The following is an 18,349-nucleotide window of genomic DNA, read 5'->3' as shown; positions in this document are numbered from 1 at the left end:
TTCCACTAGTGACAGCAAGTTATCAAGCTTTGCTCGATCGAGATTGGATTCACTCCAACTCATGTATTCTGTCATCCTTGTACCAACTTTTACTACTTTGGAAAGGGAATGATGTTAAGGTGATTCGGGTAAACGACAGACCATTTGAGACGCATTCGGATATGGTGGAGTCTCGGTTATATGAAGATAGCATTGTTCCAATCAAGATCGAGACCAAAGGCAAGAATAAGTCATGCACCGATCAAATGAGGACCATCTTCAAAACAATCCCCATTGTGCCTTACCGTAGGCCAATTGGCCGTGAGCCTATCATTGAAGAGGTTCCATGATGTTGTTAAAATGAAAGGTCAAAAAGGTGGCATCGTCCGCTATATAAAAATTAAAGATGCATCAATTGGTGGAGAAATAGTACGAAGAAAGTAATGTCGACAACGTGGGGATAGAGGAAAGCAGCGGCCTCGTGAGTTCCTTGGAATTTATTTCGCACGAGGAGGAAATTCACCTCTAAGATTTGAAGATGGTTGGTGATAGGGGTCGAAAACCCCTATCTTTAGGTACAGTTTTTAGGTTAGTTTAGTTTAGTTTTCCGAAAATAAGCGAGCAATTCTCGCATTTTTATGCATGTGTGCGTATTAGTTAGGTTTTGTATATGTCTTATTTACTTTTTGTAGTTTGAGGTTGTTTTCTGGTTGTTTTTGGGCAAATATTGCCAAAATAGCATATATGATAAAATCCATTTAATAAAAAGTGAAACATTGTTATTACTTATTTAATAAAAGAAATGGAACATAAATTTCTCATTTAGAAGCAAATCACTTATATCTGAATATTTCTACAATGATGTTAAATAGACATTCATACATACATACAAGTCCAATTAATGACCTTATTCAGCATTCTCCTAAGGATTTCACAACCTCTAAGTCAGTGCTTTGAATCCAATATCTCTGAAATGGAGAAATTCGTCAACATCCCTCCATCCCATTTTAGCAAGAGAAAAAAATTAGAACACAAATCCCCGGATGGTTTTCTTTTCTACTAAATCAAATCTAAATCATATCAAATTCAAGTTGTTGTATAGTTGAATGAAGCTTAAACAAACCAAACTATAATAACTATAATCAATCATATATCTTCCTTTGCAAAAGAAATTAAAATTACAACAACAAAAAAATCAAAACCCCCCAAACTGGGCATTATTCACATAACTTGCCTATGAGCAGCAACATCAGCAACAATTGGCAACCTAGGAACCTGACCAAGTAAAGAACTACTAGACCCATAAATCACGCAAACCAAAAGGTACAAAAACAAAGTACTATCCAAACCGATCAATAAATCTAACGATATCCCTTTATGGGGATTAGAAGTCCTCTTAAACAAATCAGGAAATATCAAAAGCACAATAGCATGCATAGCATTGAACCTTACATATCTAGTAAAATTAGGGTTTCTCACAGCAACCGAGTAAAGAGTCAGAAATACTAGAAATCCATTAAGGGGAAAGCTCTTGAAGACTCTAATAGCTGCAACCAAAGGCCGTGAAGAATGGGTAGAAGTTAGGGGTGGCAATGGGGCAGGGAAAAACCAAAAACCATGGGGATCCGAACCGACGGGGTCAGGGAAAAACCAAAAATTTTGGATGCGGGGCTGTGGTTGGGGAAATTTTAGCCCCGAACATTAAAATTGGGCAGGGCGGGTATTACTATTCTCGAACCGTGGAGATCCGCAAACTGCCCCCGAAAAACTGACAGTAAAATCCCCGAAAAATCCTCAAAAAATATCCAAACAATAAAATAAAATATTATATATATATATATCTAAGATAAATTAGTATTTAAATGTGATTAAAAAATAATCAGTATTGTGATATATTAACTAATACTATTATCTACATCAACAACAATTTACTTTAGTTTTATTGCTCTTCTAAAGTTATATATCAGTACTGAATGCTGATTTTTTTTATCATATCAGTACTTTAATTTTGTTTTATTGCTACTTTTGGTATATCACATGTATTTAGATATATCAGTACTGAATGCTGAGTTTTTTTATTATATCAGTATTGATACTGAATGCTGAGTTTTTTTATTATATCAGTAATTTAATTTTGTTTTATTGCTGCTCTAAAGTTATATTTTATAATTTCGTTCTATTGCTGTTCTAAACTGATATTTTATACCAATCACACGTGTTAAATTTTAAATTTGGTGAATTTTTTAAATTTTATTTTGCGATTGGGGATTTCCCGAAACCCATGGAGAACCGTGCGGGCGAGTGTGGGTGTCAATGAATCCCCAAAAGTTTTTTGGGGGATTCCCCGAAACCGCCCCTGAAAATATTGGGGGCAGAATAAGGGATGTAAAACCGCCCCCGACCCTCCCCGTTGCCACCCCTATCCTTGAAGTACCCTCCCCAAAATAGAATCAAGCTTTTGAAGTTAGTTAAAATCCATTTAATAAAAAATGAAACATAGTTATTACTCATTTAATAAAAAAAAATGAAATATAAATTGCTGATTTAGAAGCAAATCACTTATATCTTAATATTTCTACATTGATGTTAAATAGACATTCATACATACATACAAGTCCAATTAATGACCTTATTCATCATTCTACTAAGGATTTCACAACCCCTAAGTCAGTGCTTTGAATCCAATATTTGTGAAATGGAGAAATTCTTCAACATCTCTCCATCCCATTTGAGCAAGAGAAAAAAATTAGAATACCAATGCACTGAATCCTCGAATGGTTTTCTTTTCTACCAAGCCAAATCTAAATCAAATCAAATTCAAGTTGTTGCATAGTTGAATGAAGCTTAAACAAACCAAACTATAATAACTATAATCAATCATATATCTTCCTTTGCACAAGAAATTAAAATTACAACAACAACAGAATCAAAACCCCCAAATTGGACATTATTCAAATAACTTACCTATGAGCAGCAGAATCAGCAACAATTGGCAATCTAGGAACCTGACCAAGTAAACAACTACCAGACCCATAAATCAAGCAAACCAAAAGGTACAAAAACACAACACTATCCAAACTTATCAATAAATCTAACCATATCCCTTCATGGGGATTAAAAGTCCTCTCAAACAAATCAAGAAATATCAAAAGCACAATAGCCTACATAGCATTGAACCTTAAATATCTAGTAAAATTAGGGTTTCTCACAACAACCAAGTAAAGAGTCAAAAATACCAGAAATCCAATCAGGGGAAAGCTCTTGAAGACTCTAATGGTTGCAACCAAGGACCGTGAAAAATTGGTAGAAGTTAGGGGTGGAAATGGGGTAGGGAAAAACTGAAAACTGTGGGGATCCGAACCGACTGGGTCGAGGAAAAACCAAAAATTTGGGGTGCGGGGCTATGGGCGTGGGAAATTTTAGCCCCGAACATTAAAATTGGGCGGGGATGAGTATTACTATCCTCAAACCGTGGGGATCCGCAAACTGCCCCCGAATAACCGACCGTAAAATCCACGAAAAATCTCCAAACAATTATATATATATATATATATATATATATATATATATATATATATACACATATATCTAAGATAATCAGTATTTAAATGTGATTAAAAAATAATCAGTATTGTGATAAGTGAGCTAATACTATTATCTACATCGACAACAATTTACTTTTGTTTTATTGGTGCTCTTGGTATATCACCTCGGTCACCCGAAAAAAAAAGCGAATTTTTGGGTACCAAAAGGCACCTTCCAACCCATCAAGGAGAAGGACGAAAAGCCCCGGTAAAGACGAAAGCCGTAGAAGAAAATTGGTGCAAACCAAGGCCAACCGTGTTACATCACTCCATCGGTGCAAGTTCTTACCTATAAATGGTTTGTCAATCGAGATAAAAAAATTCACACAACCTCTCTCAAAAAATGCAAAAGGAAGAATAAGAAAGAGAGTGCAGAAAAAGGAAGGTAAAAGGAAACATATTTTTCTAGTTTCGTTTCTAGCAACGTTTCAAAAGAAAAGATAAAAGAAGAGAAAAAAATGGAAATTCGTGTCGGAGACTTTATGATCCAAGTTGGATGTGCTGCTACTTCTTTGATTTTAGCAATAAATTTCAAAAGTGAAGATCCAAATGATGAAAGAAATAAAGTCCAAGAAGAACGACGAAGCGGTGTTACAACAAAAGCTTCATCGGGAGATCGAACGACGCAGGTTTATTTTGATAAACCCACTCCAAAAGATGACACAACACATCAAGCCATTGTATGTCAAAGTGCATGTTGATGGCAAGCCTTTGTCGAGAGTTCTAGTTGATAATGGATCAGCCGTTAACATTATGCCATTAAAGATGGCACTAGCTCTCGGAAAATCCATAGGCAACATAATGATGATAGAAATTTTCGTTTCAGCTTTTACCGGTGAAGTCGCTAAAACCTATGAGGTTTTACCTATGCAACTTACCATCGGTACCCAAACCACTATATTGACATTTTTTTATGGTGAAATCAAAATAATTGCTTAACAATCATTGATTATTTAATCTAGTTATGCTAACATACTCACCCTTTGAACTCTGACGATGAGATAGTGCCTTTGGTTGCTTAATCACGACTATGTTTGTAGTTTATTCTCTCTCTTTTTATACCAATTTATCTCTACTTGCATTTCCATTTTGCACATCTATTCTCAATTCCAAAACTAACTTTCTGTTTTGGAACAAACTATCACTTAGATGAATTATGAAAGAGAATAGAGGGGTAGTCCTATTAAAATGATTGGTCCTGATAATTCGAAGATACGGCTGTCATTAGTTTGGACTCAATGCAGCGGGCAAATTCTACCCTTGAGGATTTTGTAAGTGAATTAAATAATCATGCAGCAAGTTTTAAACTATGAAATTGAATGTTCAATATTCATTTCCAGCATTTTTTTTCTAGAAAATGAACAAAACATGAGTATTTGTATCTCAACTGTGATGCATCTTTGTTGTTTTCCTTTGTGAATTTATATGTACATACTACATATATCTCCTATCTTCTTGGTATGGCGTTACTATGGATCTAGTTATCAATAAAAATTACTTAATACTAGTCATAAAGATTTGTAAATGGAATTTTCAAACCAATGTATTAACTTTCACTTCAATCTAATACCTTCTTTTAGATGAAAGTTTAATTGATTATAAATTCAGTGATTCATGCTAACATATTATTGATACCACTGAAACCCTCCTCATATTCACCCTCGTGCCACTGAAATCCTTGTTGTGATTGAAGGAACTCTCATTGTTTGGTTTCGTGACATCTAATCCTAATAAGCTCTTCACTATAACACTTTACCCAGGAGATGTTTTTGTATTCCCAATTTGACTTATACACTTCCAGTTCAACATTGCTAAGACTAAAGGTGTTGCTTTTGCTGGTTTAAGCAGCCAAAATCCTGGTGTTATTACTATTGCTAATGTTGTCTTTGGTCCTAATCCACCTATTAATCCTAATGTTCTTGCTAAAGCCTTTATGTTGGATCAATATGCTATCAAGGATCTCTAGAATAAGTTTGCCAATGTCAACTAGACCGAGTACTTTGTTATCCCAATACATGAATTAATTAATAAGACATAGATGTACTTCCTCTATATATATAATATGTACAATGTCAATTCATCAGGTATTTAACTCCTGCTTCTTCATTTTCAAATAAATGGTAACAGCTTTCAATTTTCCCAATGTATTCTTTTCTAATGTGTTTAAATTTCATTATAAGTCTTTGATCATTGCAGATTTCATCGTCTTTTCATTGATCTAAAACAATAACGTATACAAATTATTTGACCATGTTTCAAAAAAAAAGATAAAATGAGAGAAGCGCAGATAGGCAACAATAAGGAACTCAACAGAATATATATGTATAGATGGAAAAATGATATTTTAGTTCAAGCAACCCTTTCGTTCTTAGCATGTTATGTGTGAGATAACATATTATTGATACCCTATAGAGCTCCATTCAATCCAAATTATTATTTTTTAAATTAAAATGCATCATTTGCATTGGCCCTTTAAAAGGACCGATGCAAATGAGAGGTATTTGCATCGGCCGTTTTAAAAGACCGATGCAAATGGGACTGCATTTGCATCAACCCTTTAAAAGGGCCGACGCAAATGCTTCAGTCAATTGCATCAGCCAACGGCTAATGCAAATACATTTGCATCGAAGGATTTTGCATCGGCCAATGGCCGATGCAAATGACATTTTTTCCACTAGTGACATCAAGTTATCAAGCTTTGCTCGATTAAGATTGGATTCACTCCAACTCATCCATTCTGTCATCCTTGTACCAACTTTTACTACTTTGGAGAGTGAATGATGTTAAGGTGATTCGGGTAAACGACAAACCATTTGAGACACATTCAGATATGGTGGAGTCTCGGTTATACGAAGATAACATTGGTCCAATCAAGATCGAGACCAAAGGCAAGAATAAGTCATGCGCCGATCAAGTGAGGACCATCTTTATGACAAGCACCATTGTGCCTTACCGTAGTCCAATTGGAAGTGAGCCTATCATAGAAGAGGTTCTATGATGTTGTTACAACCAAAGGACAAAAAGGTGGCATCGACTGCTATAGAAAAATTAAAGATGCATCAATTGGTGGAGAAATAGTACGAAGAAAGCAATGTCGACAACGTGGGGATAGAGGAAAGCAACGGCCTCGTGAGTTCCTTGGAATTTATTTCGCATGAGGAGGAAATTCACCTCCAAGCTATGAAGATGTTCGACCTTAAGTTGGAGGATGAAGGATCCATGGTCGTTGATCTATTGGAAGAAATTAATTTGGGAACTAAAGTTGCACCTCGTATCATATTTGTTAGCGAATTATTGCGTGCTAGTTTGAAGGAAGAAATCGTGAAATTGCTTCACGAGTTAAAATATTGTTTAGCGTGGAGCTACGACGAAATTCCTGGACTTGACAAACATATGGTTGAGCACAAGTTGCTAATTAAGCCTGAATTTAAACCTTTCAAACAAGCGACGCGATGAATGAGCAAAGAAGTGGAGGCGAAACTCAAAGAGGAGATTAAGAAACTTCTAAATGCCAAATTTATTCGACATGTGAGATACGTGGAATGGCTTTCCAATGTCGTTCCCGTGATGAAGACGAATTGAAATTTGCGTGTATGCATTGATTTTCACGACTTGAATTTAGCCACACCGAAAGACGTCTACGTAATGCCTATTGCGGACATGTTGGTGATTGTTGTGTCGAAGAATGAGTTGATTTCTCTATGTGATTGTTTCGCTGGCGATAATCAAATTCCTATAGCCAAAAATGACATTTCCAAGACCGCTTTTCGTTGCCTGGGATCGATCTGAACATTCGAATGGGTGGTCATGCCATTCGGATTAAAGAACGCCGAAGCGACATATCAACGAGCGATGAATGCAATTTTCCATGGCTTACTTGGAGTTTCCATGGAGGTTTACATCGATGATATCGTCGTAAAGTCAAAATAAGAGAGGGATCATATCGAGCATTTGAGGAAAGCATCCGAAAGAATGCGAAGGTACAATTTGAAACTCAATCCTTTAAAATGTGCACTTGGAGTTAAAGCCGGTAATTTTCTTGGATTTTTAGTGCATCAAATAGGCATTGAGATTGATAAAAAATAAATCTTCATGATGTATAAAAATAAATTTTCTTGGAGGTACAAGGCCTGATGTATCCTTTGCGGTAAATAAGGTAAGTCAATTCATGCACCAACCTACTAGTGATCATTGGAAAGCCGTTAAGCATACTACGGTGTCTTTGTTCGGTTTACACAAAGCTGATCTACTGCTATTATTGGATACTCCGGCGTTGATTGGGGCGGTGATTTGGATAACCGGAAGTCCACAACCAGCTACACAGTTTATGTCGGTTCTAATTTGGTCTCTTTGCAAGCTAGAAAACAGCGCACGATTTCCCGTTCCTCCATGGAGGCTGAATATTGTGCCTTAGTCTCTCTTGCGTTTGAAATCATATGGTTGCGTATGTTAATGACTGAATCTAAGTTTCCTCCTCCACAATCTCCTATATTATGATGTGATAATTTGGGTGCTACACAGGGGCGGAGCTAGCCCAGAGCCCGGGGGGCTGAAGCCGCTCCGGCCACCGGCTCCGCCCTTGAGAATCGTTGCTTTTGTCCTGTCTAGCACCCCTAATATTTGTATATATAATCCATGTAGAATTATTTTAATAGTTTAAAGTGGATGAGTTGGTTAAGAGCCTTGTTTTAAGGTGAGAGGTCATGTGTTCAACCACCCTAAACTCTCTTTTTTGTATTATTTGAACTTTATTTTTTCAATTGGACTCTTTATTGTTTTATTTGAATTTATTTTTATTATATCTCTTTTTTTAAAGAATTTATTATCTCTTTTCTATAAAAAAAAATCAATTAACTTAATTTCTAAATTAAATTTTATGAAAATTATAAAAAATTTATAGCTAAAAATAAAAAAAATGTACAAATGTTAGCCAACGTACCAAAACGATAAAGTTTCAGTATGTTGGTGCTCTTATTTTAACGACGGTAAGGACCCATTACTTGCGAAACTACTTGGAAGCTTAAAAAAATTTGCCCAGCCCTAACGGGTTAGACTTCGAAAAATTACTCTCAATAGTCGGACTAAAATTAGCCCCCCAGGTGTCGATTCCTGGCTCTACCACTGGTGCTACATATTTAACAACAACTCTGATATTCCATGACAAGTCCAAACACTTCGAAATTGATATTTATTTTGTTAGAAATAAAGTTGCCAAAAAAAATTCGTGTTCGGTACATCACTTCCCTCGATCAAGTTGCGGATGCCCTCACCAAACCATTTTAGGGTTGAAAATAGGCTAAATACATACGCAGCCCCCTGAAGTTGTCTTTTTTTTCATTTTACTCCCTAAACTTAAGGGGCAACCTATTGACCCCTAAACTTCCAAAAAGCCACCCAATTTACCCTTCCTCTCCGATGTGGCGCTTGGATTATTGCAGCTTTGTATCTTGCCAGGTCAGCGCCAGGGGGTTGCGTATGTATTAAGTTACTTAAGTTTAGGGGGTAAAATGAAAAAATGGACAAATTCAAGGGGTTGCGTATGTATTAAGCCTTGATATTATGTGGATTTTTTTTTTTTTTTTTTTTTGATGAATGATATTATGTGGATATTCAAGAAACCCATTTCCTACAAAGTATAAACAGATGGCTTGTAGATTTGTTTTTCCTTGTTAATTGGAGACTTTTCTTGTACGATCTCAACAAATGGAAAAATATGTCGAATGTACTACAGAAAACATTTAAAGGGTAAATTACACCCATAACCCCTCAACTTTGACCAAACTTTTTATATCCTTGAATTTTAAAATCAGATACAAAAGTCCTTAAATTTGTCCTTTACTAACAAAAAAAAAAAAAAACTAAAATTAATTACAAATAGATATTACGTGGTTTCATAGATTTACATATGGGTATTTGTAGTATTTTTCGTTAGAAACCAAATACTGTGATTTTGCAAAATTTTCATTTTTTTTGTTGACTTTTCTAAATTTGATTGATAACGACTTCAAAATGAAAATTTCCAAAAGTTAAATGATATGTTAAGAAACTTTAATTTTTCAACTTTTTAGATTTGATGTTATTTAGGTGTTGTTATTTTATGAGAGGAAAAGTTAATGTTTAGAGAAAAATTATATGTGGTGTCACGGTAAAAATGATACTCCCTCTGTTCCATAATATTTGACTTTCTAGAGAATTTTTTTTTGTTCCATAATACATGAAGTTTTGATTTAATCCATGCACATAAATTGATTTTTACCAAATATACCCCTATTTAAGTTGTCTTTTTATTTTGGGAATAGTTAAAAATTAATTAACGGAAGCAATTAATATAAGGGTAACAAAGTCTTTTTAATTAAAATTGATTACATTCCTTAATTCTCACGTCTTAACCTTAAAAGATAAATACAGAGAATAGTAAACAACTTTAATTTTTGAAAATTTTCATTTTAATGTTGTTATTGCCCAAATTTGATAAGATCAATAAAAAATGAAAATTTTGCAGGCCAGTCCAATCAATAGCAAGTAATCTTAATAATAATCCTATATTAACATAAATTTAAGTTTAAAACTGATTTTCTAATCGACAAAGACTTAAGTTTGCAATTATAATTAATGAAAAACTCTATGTAAAATTGGAAAACTTAGTGTAAGTATTGTACTAGTACTAAAGTTCAATAATTTTCTCGCATGGCTAACTTAAAAAGTACAATTTAAATTGTACAAGCATTTTTATTACAATGATCATAGTACAACTTCGAAGTGTAGTACATTTTAGAACAGAACAAGTTTTTTTGTATAAAGATAAAGAAGAAGCTGGACAATTGGAACACATTCATTGTATTATCCGAACTGTTCTGAAAATCTGGAGGAAGAGAAAGGAGTGGTTAAACGTGGAGGATTCCTACAGGAGCGACCTGAGATCACATGTCAACATTACCCTTTTTCACCTCCTCTTTAATTGGGTTGCTGTGTTTTCATGTGTTCTCAGGTCGCCCCTGCCGGGCTTCCTCCGCTTCTGCAACATTTCATGAATCAATAATGGCTATGAGTGCCGATAAAAGTCGGTTCAAGTGGTAAGCAGTTAATTCTTTATTTATCAGGTTTGAGGTTCGATTCGAGAGAGATGTGGTTTGTCTCATCTTGGAAGTGGATAGATCTATCCATACTATAAGCTTCGGGATTAATTTCTATATATAAATTAATCCCGAAGCTCATAGTATGGATAGGTCTATCAGACAAACCACATTGTGCATTTTTTATTTATTACATAGTTGTGTAACCATTTGGTCTAATTTTATGTATTTATTGTCTGTTTTGCCACTAGATCTTTTTATGATATGATGTGTTATGTTAGAGACGATGTTGACGAAAGATGATGGCCCTATACAACACGATTTTGAAGGGGTGATGTCTAGATAAAAAGATCTGAGCAAGGAACATTTGACGAAAAATGATGGCCCTATACAACATGATTTTGAAGGGGTGATGTCTGGATAAAAGGATCTGAGCAAGGAATAACCTTCAAAGATGGTAATAAGAATAGGATACAACATGATTTTGAAGGGGTGATGTCTGGATAAAAGGATCTGAGCAAGGAACAACCTTCAAAGATGGTAATAAGAATAGGATTCGAAGATGGTAATAGGAATAGGATAAGAATGAATTAAATTCTACGATGAAAATGTACAATGTTTTAGTATTCAAAGCCAATTCTTTAGAGTACTAAATGGCTTGAAACAATCTGGTCTTGAAATAGTGATTTCGAGGTGAAGGTCTGAGCAAAGAACGTCTTAACAAACTGCAATAGGGTAAGAATGAATTAAATTCTATATTGAAAATGGAAAGACAAAGTAATGCGGACGTGTCTTACAACAATGAAGATATGACTTATGTCTAAACCGACAATATTTAGATAGTATTAACTGGAGTATTACAATTGTAATATAGAATTGGACTGGTACCAGACCAATTTGGCAACAGATCTTTGAGTTATTTCATAAAATGCAGATTCTCAACCACACAGCAGCATTATCTTTTCTAATGTAACTTATATTATATATTACAATGTGAAAGATTTAATGCAATAAGTGATATACGTTTTAACTTGTTCAAATCTCTCGTTATTGTGCCATGTGAACTTAAGAAGCTAACGAGGCAATTTAAACAAATCTAAAAAGCTAATGAAACATCTCCAAAATTAAGAGGACCAATCAAATAATCTAGACAAATACAGAGACCCCTAATATATTAAGCCTCGTGTGCAACATTTATATCAGATAACATGATTATAATGCGACACATAACCCGATAATCTGTTGACACCTCTAAATATGCCTGCCTGCCTGCATATGAATATTTCTTTCAAAGTTTATGTGCAGTGTGCCTGTGGATCTGATTCTGCACTGACTTTTAAAGGGAAAACAAATGCAATGATTCAATAGATTAAAACAAACTGACTAAATCAAAATTCTTACACCAGATTTAATACTTTCTACTTATTCTTCACTCACTTTCTTCCACACCCCATTTATCATCAGACACCCCTTGAATTCTCTCTGCAACTCAAAATCTTCACAATTCTCCGCATTCTCTCGCATTTTCTTAACGCTCTGTCTATCTAACAAACAAACATCAGAACTAGCTCCCCTCTTTTTACCAAGACAGATATCAGAACTAGGCCCTTCTGCAGCATCTTCTGATGAATCTACCGACTTTTCGTTACTGTCAAGAACAGGAAGACAACCAGAAGACCCGAGATCACGAGGCAGCATACCGATCGGACAAGGGTTCCATGACTTTACCACACTCCATCTTCCTGAATTACCATCTGTTGACTTCTTAGTTCTGCGCTTAGCTACGAGGAGTTTCACCGATTCGAGCTTCTTTGCAGCTTGATCGATAGCCTCATCTTGCTGGATAAGCGGATTGCTGCAGCTCCGAAGAAAACTATGTTCTTCAGGAGCATTTGGGTTTGATAAATTTAGAAACTTTAACTTTAGTTTGCTGATTTTCTCCATTAAAGTGCTATTATCGCCTATTAGCTGAGCGAGTTGTAATGATGATTCCATAAGCTGTTTGTTTCCGCCTAATGAGATCAGAAGACATTTTCGAAGCAACTCCTTTAGAACTGTGTTTAATTTACTCATTTCGGAAGCAGAAACTTCAGTTTTGGCTTTGGAATCTTTCTTGCGGAAGGGCTTCAGCAACTTGAGTTGTATAACAAGCCATGAAAACAAAGAAGAAAGTTGTTCAATTTTCGCAGTTTGTGCGCTGGACTCCATTGATAAGAAACATGTTCCTATAAGAAGATGGAAAAAGTTAAAATATAGGCTTGATACATTATTTTACATACACACCAGAACTTGTAATATTTTACGGTTTGGCACCCGTACTTATATTTGGACCTACCACACACCTAAAATTACAACTTTTTTTTTTCTTTTTGGCACAGTGAACTTGTCAATTTCGGGTCTCCAAGACCCATATTTGCTGATTTGGAAAACTTCAAATAAAAACTAGGTTGCATGCCTAATAAGATTTGAAGTGTGCCAAATCAGCAAATAAAGGCGCCATAAGCCCAAAACTGACAAGTTCAGGGTGTCAAACTGCAAAAAGTTACAAGTTTAAGTGTATGATAGGTCCAAGTATAAGTACAAGGTGTCAAACCGCAAAAAAATCACAAATTTACGTGTGGAATTATGAACTAAGCCTAAAATTTAGCCCTTGTACTTTGTAGAATTTGTTACTTTATCCCCTATTCTTTAATTTCGTATATGTTTGACCTCTGTACTTTAATTTTTCTACATTTGACTACTTTACTTTTTCTTAAACGTTGTTGTCGTGTGACTGAGACGTCACGGGTTCGAGTCTTAGAAGCAGCCTATTGTCAAAAAATTGGCAGGGGAAGGCTTGCCCCCAGTACACCCTTGTGGCGGGACCCCTCCCCGGACCCTCGCTTAAGCGGGGACGCGTAGTGCACCGGGCCGCCCTTTTTTTATGATCCTTAACAAATTTGACCATTGACAGACGGTTATGTTCACAGTATATCACTGCTAATGAAACTTCCTGTCAAGAGCCAAATTCTCAGATAAACTAGTAAAGTACAGAGGTCAAAGTGGCAAATTGTGTCAAATACATGGACTAAACTATAATATTTTCCGCTCGGAAATAAAACACTAGAAAAGAAAAGACTGCAATGGTGGTTACCCGTTTCAAATCGCATGGCTTCTTGAGTCTCGATCATAGTTAGAATGGCCTTAAGAAGCATTAGAAGAAATTCTGGTTCCTTGTTTGATAATTTAGTTATCACAATCTTCCAATCATTAAGTGCAGAGGGCATCTCTTGTCCAGCTTCGTAATCTTCAGTAAGCTCCGTTAGATTTGAAGAATCTAGAGCCTTCAATAATAAGTTCAATAATACAGATAATACTTCAGAGGAAGAGGAAGAATATAAACGAACAAGACTCTTCAACATCTTCGTATTTTGCTTCTTTTTACCTGAAAATAAACGTATATTTATCAGCACATCTGGTGCGTATTATACATGTGGAAACTCATTTTAGGAAACCTCTAAGCTATAGATAACTACCATTGTTATTCTGAACCATTTAAATCATATGCATTACACTATTTAGATTACAGATTATTCTCAAAAGATTCAATTGAAAATTTTAAATGGTACATATAAACATTTCTGATGTCTAAAAGATGAACAATGATAAATACATTTAAACATGGCAAAAAGCATCATGTGACTCCTGATGATTCCGATTTTGGTGGATTGAGCCCTTGATCTTTTATTTTAACACATCAGACCCATGATCATTTATTTTTTGTCACATTAAGCCCCTGTTTGTCAACATCAAATTCAGAGCGTTACTCATTTCATCTATGTCTGAAATTGTACTTCCTGCAGTTCGAAATAAGATTTTTACAGTTTCTCTATACTCACATCAAACCTCTAAATAAAACTGCTTTCGAACTGTTAAAAATGCAAATTTTGAACAAAGATGAAATGAATAGCGCTATGTCTACCCATTTTTATGTTCAAAGATGACTTTTCTAGCCGTTAGGGGATTAATGTGACCAAAAATACAAAATCAAGCGCTTAATGTGTTGAAATGATCAGGGGCTCAAGACGCTTTTTGCCTTTAAACATCAACAATGATCAACGAGAAAGAAAGTTTTGAGAAATACTTTCTATTGTCTTACCACTACATTTGGACAAGTGTAGCTTGCTGGTCATAATTGTGAAGAACTTATTACGGCCACAAAGTAGTTTTTGGTGTGTGCTACCTACAAAGATGATGTTTAATAAGATTGCCAGGACTCGAACTCTCGACAGTTTGGTCCAACAGTCTCTGATACCATGTCATGAAACCAATTGAACTAAAAGCTCAAGCTGATAGTTAAGGCCCAATCATATATCTTATATTAATCTCTGACATTCATAACATAACCTTCAAACAGAAACGGGTATGGATACGAAACACAAAAATGCTACTAAAGAAGAGTGTCCATGTAACAGAGTGATCAATCATTAACATTAGCTAATTCCATCGAAACACAAAAATGCTCCTAAAGAAGAGTGTCCATGTAACAGAGTGGTCAATCATTATTAACATTAGCTAATTCCAGTGATATTTAATAAAATGCTATCAACTACATGTTTTTTTTATGTGGCGCAACGGTAAACGTTGTTGTCGTGTGACCAAGAGGTCATGGGTTCGAGTCTTAGGAGCGGCCTCTTGCCAAATAAATTGGCAGGGGAAGGCCTGCCCCCATTACACCCTTGTGGTGGGACCCCTCTCCGGACCCTCGCTCAGCGGGGACGCGTAGTGCACCTAACCCCGTGAATGAAAAGGATATCGATTAAATATAAATAAAAAGGCTTCTGAGTTTCCATGAAGTGAGGAGAAAATGTGTTATAAACTGCTTAACAACATTTTGCACAGCAAAAGAAAGAAAAGCACCTGCATTTTTTCCTTCGATTGGTGAAGCTTCAAGCTGGGAATTCCGTCCTTCATTTACGCTTGATGCCAATTGCTGGAGTTTTGATTTGATTTCTTTCCTGATTTCGGCACTTCCATCTCTTTGGTACGGAATCAGTTCCATCTGAGGCTCCCAATAATAAGCTTTTAACCAATGAATTGCCTGCGATTATCAACAGACGATACGCTAATTACGCACTACCGTATACAGATATCTGATGCTAGTAAATAATCGCAAACAGTGACTAACGGCTAAAAGTTTCCTCTATAGTTCCCTTCCTTGAACAAAACTGATAACAAACAATAAGCCTAAAAAACGGCCTATTGGAAAATTAAAAAATTGACTAGCTGCGGGGGGGAAACAAATTTAACAGCTATAAAGGGCGGCCCGGTGCACTACACGTCCCCGCTGAGCGAGGGTCCGGGGAGGGGTCCCACCACAGCTATATCTCAAGGAATTTAATCATGTGTAAAGAGCTCGTACCAAAAATGTTTCTTTTATGCCTAGAAAGAAGAAGTCTTAAATAGTCATAAAACGATGATCCAGAATCTTAACAAAAATATAGAAGACAATGCAAGTGAATGCCTGAGCTATTTCCTAGAAAGTATTTAAGATGAATATAGTACAACCAATCTTTGGAGGGCGAGCATTGGCGTCGTGTGACCGAGAGGACACGGGTTCGAGTCTTAGGAGCGGCCTCTTGCCAAAAAATTGGCAGGGGAAGGCTTGGCCGCAATGCACCCTTGTGGTGGGATCCCTCCCTGGACCCTCGTTTAGCGGGGACTCATAGTGCACCGGGCCGATAGTACAACCAATCTTTGGCAGGACATTAGCCAGGCTATGGAACAGTAGCACGAGAACAACCATGACCAATAAGAACAATGTAGTAATTTTATCGACAATCTCAAGTGCTTAAATAGCTGTAATTGTAATCTTAAGGAAAAGAAAATATTCAAGTGATCACAAAGAATTTAAAAAGACAAACCTGAACCGCTGCATTGCGTACTAGGGTCAGGGAAGGCAGATCTCGGTGAGAACTCTCTGCAATTAGAGCAATATCAAACACATGAGTTCTCAATTTACTCGAACTAAACTGTATCAGGAGTATATCTCGCATTAAATTGAAGGGACATCAAAAGAACTTGATCAAAATATATACCACTACAAGAACTCAAGACATGGTTGGTATGTAATAATCACATTTCTAATATTTCTTACCCAACAGTTTTAAAATAAATATCAGCAGAATCATGTAACAACAGAAACTAAAATTCCTTCCCTGCTCATAAAAGTTCCACAGATTACAAAATAAAATAGCATTTTATGCAATTTTCTATTCTCGTGATTAGATTGGTTATTGGATGGAATATGAAGAATCTTACCATGACGAATATCGATGAGAGTTCGTGGAATCCCAATTGCAGCAGCAGCTTCAGCAATTGAAATTTCAGTTTTCTTCCGTGTCTTCTCAACAACACAGTTCACAAGCCTTCAAAAAGAAAAGTTAACATAAGCTTTGCCAATTCGCAGAGGCATAAATACATATTTAGATCAATCCTAAGTGCAACCCTGCCAAAATTGATGATCAACAAGAATTTTGTGGCAAAAATTCACTGTTTTAACTTCAAAATTCTTATAATCCATGTAATTTAGTGAAGATATATTTACGAAAAGGAAGAAATCTGACCTCAAGATAGCCATGGAATACAGCATTGCCAACATTTGCTCTGAATGTAAAGCATCAATAGACAGGTCCTTTCTGCAGTATGAAAACTTAATATCATTTGTGATATAACAACAACAACAACAAAGCCTTAGTCCCGAAACGATTCGGGGTTGGCTAACATGAACCATCATACAAAACCATGAAATCAAGTCGTCTCAGCGACATAAATTCTCCCCCTCCACCCCGTCCTATCCACTACCATATTTTCCTCAATCCACGATAAACTCATATCACTCTCACTCACCCTCTTCCAAGTTTGCTTAGGACTTCCCCTACCCCTCACCATTACACCCTTTTCCACTCTTTAGTCCTCCTAACCGGCGCATCAAGCCCTCTTCGTCTTCGTCTTACCAAACCACCTTAGTCGGTTTTACTCATTTTATTCTCCCTACTTTTGTCCTAGTTATTTCATTACTCACTCGTTACTCACTCGATCCTTTCTCCATCCATCTCAACATCCGCATCTCCACCACCGACATCTAATGAACCCTCAAAGCAAGGTGAATCAGAAAGAACTAATTTTGTCAATCTGGGAATAAAGAAATTTACCTAAAAAATGGATCTTTTTGTTGAATTTCAACAACTGAAGCTGTAACATCAACCACAACTGGTAAGCATCTTCTGCTTCGCCAGGTTGATATCTAAAATCCCAAACAAAAACAAATTGATATTTGCTAATTTGATCAAACTGAAATAACACAATCAGAGAAGTTGTACTCCTAATTGAAAATTGAAAAGTATGATTTCCAGAATTAATCAGAGAAAGGGAGAGAGAGAGTGACACCTACCCTTTCAATGGCAGAGGCTACCTTCTCTGGAGAATCAGAGAATAGAGAAACTCTAACCCATTCCCATTCATCCCAGTTCAACCAGGGAAGACTGATGATGAAGACAACTTCTCCTGGTCATCAGCATCCACCAAAATGTTTCCATCCTCCAAATTTATGCTCAATAAAACTTTTGGAACTATATACATTTTTTTTTCTGTAAGTATATAAACTATATATTTTTTTAAATATTTTTAGACGGTTTGACAGGCAAAAATTGTGATTAAAATAGAATTTGTTTT

General features: G+C 35.9%; 1 protein-coding gene across 1 annotated transcript; it reads right to left on the bottom strand.

The window, feature by feature from the left end:
• Positions 1–11,979: 11,979 nt before the first annotated feature.
• Positions 11,980–18,349, bottom strand: LOC136203676 (protein LAS1-like). Its single transcript, XM_065994875.1, has 9 exons — positions 18,069–18,349; positions 17,830–17,921; positions 17,242–17,313; positions 16,937–17,043; positions 16,540–16,595; positions 15,536–15,716; positions 14,775–14,858; positions 13,770–14,060; positions 11,980–12,861 (listed from the first exon to the last, which is right to left on the bottom strand). The coding sequence occupies exons 3-9, from the start codon at positions 17,274–17,276 to the stop codon at positions 12,059–12,061; spliced, it is 1,557 nt and encodes a 518-aa protein (XP_065850947.1). The 5' UTR covers positions 17,277–17,313; positions 17,830–17,921; positions 18,069–18,349; the 3' UTR covers positions 11,980–12,058.

This window comes from Euphorbia lathyris, chromosome 8 (genome assembly GCF_963576675.1).
Source record: "Euphorbia lathyris chromosome 8, ddEupLath1.1, whole genome shotgun sequence".
Classification (NCBI taxonomy): Eukaryota; Viridiplantae; Streptophyta; class Magnoliopsida; order Malpighiales; family Euphorbiaceae; genus Euphorbia; species Euphorbia lathyris.
The sequence above is the reverse complement of the archived record's forward strand: the minus strand, read 5'-3'. Positions and strand labels throughout refer to the sequence as shown.

What these genes read in the sequence shown, in the direction of transcription:
- LOC136203676 (XM_065994875.1), bottom strand. Translation starts at nt 17,276, where the DNA reads ATGTTGGCAATGCTGTATTCCATGGCTATCTTGAG. An exon ending in ACACTTGTCCAAATGTAGTG is followed by an intron (nt 14,061 to 14,774) that starts GTAAGACAATAG and finishes GTTTATTTTCAG; the next exon opens with GTAAAAAGAAGCAAAATACG. An exon ending in AGCCATGCGATTTGAAACGG is followed by an intron (nt 12,862 to 13,769) that starts GTAACCACCATT and finishes ATCTTCTTATAG; the next exon opens with GAACATGTTTCTTATCAATG.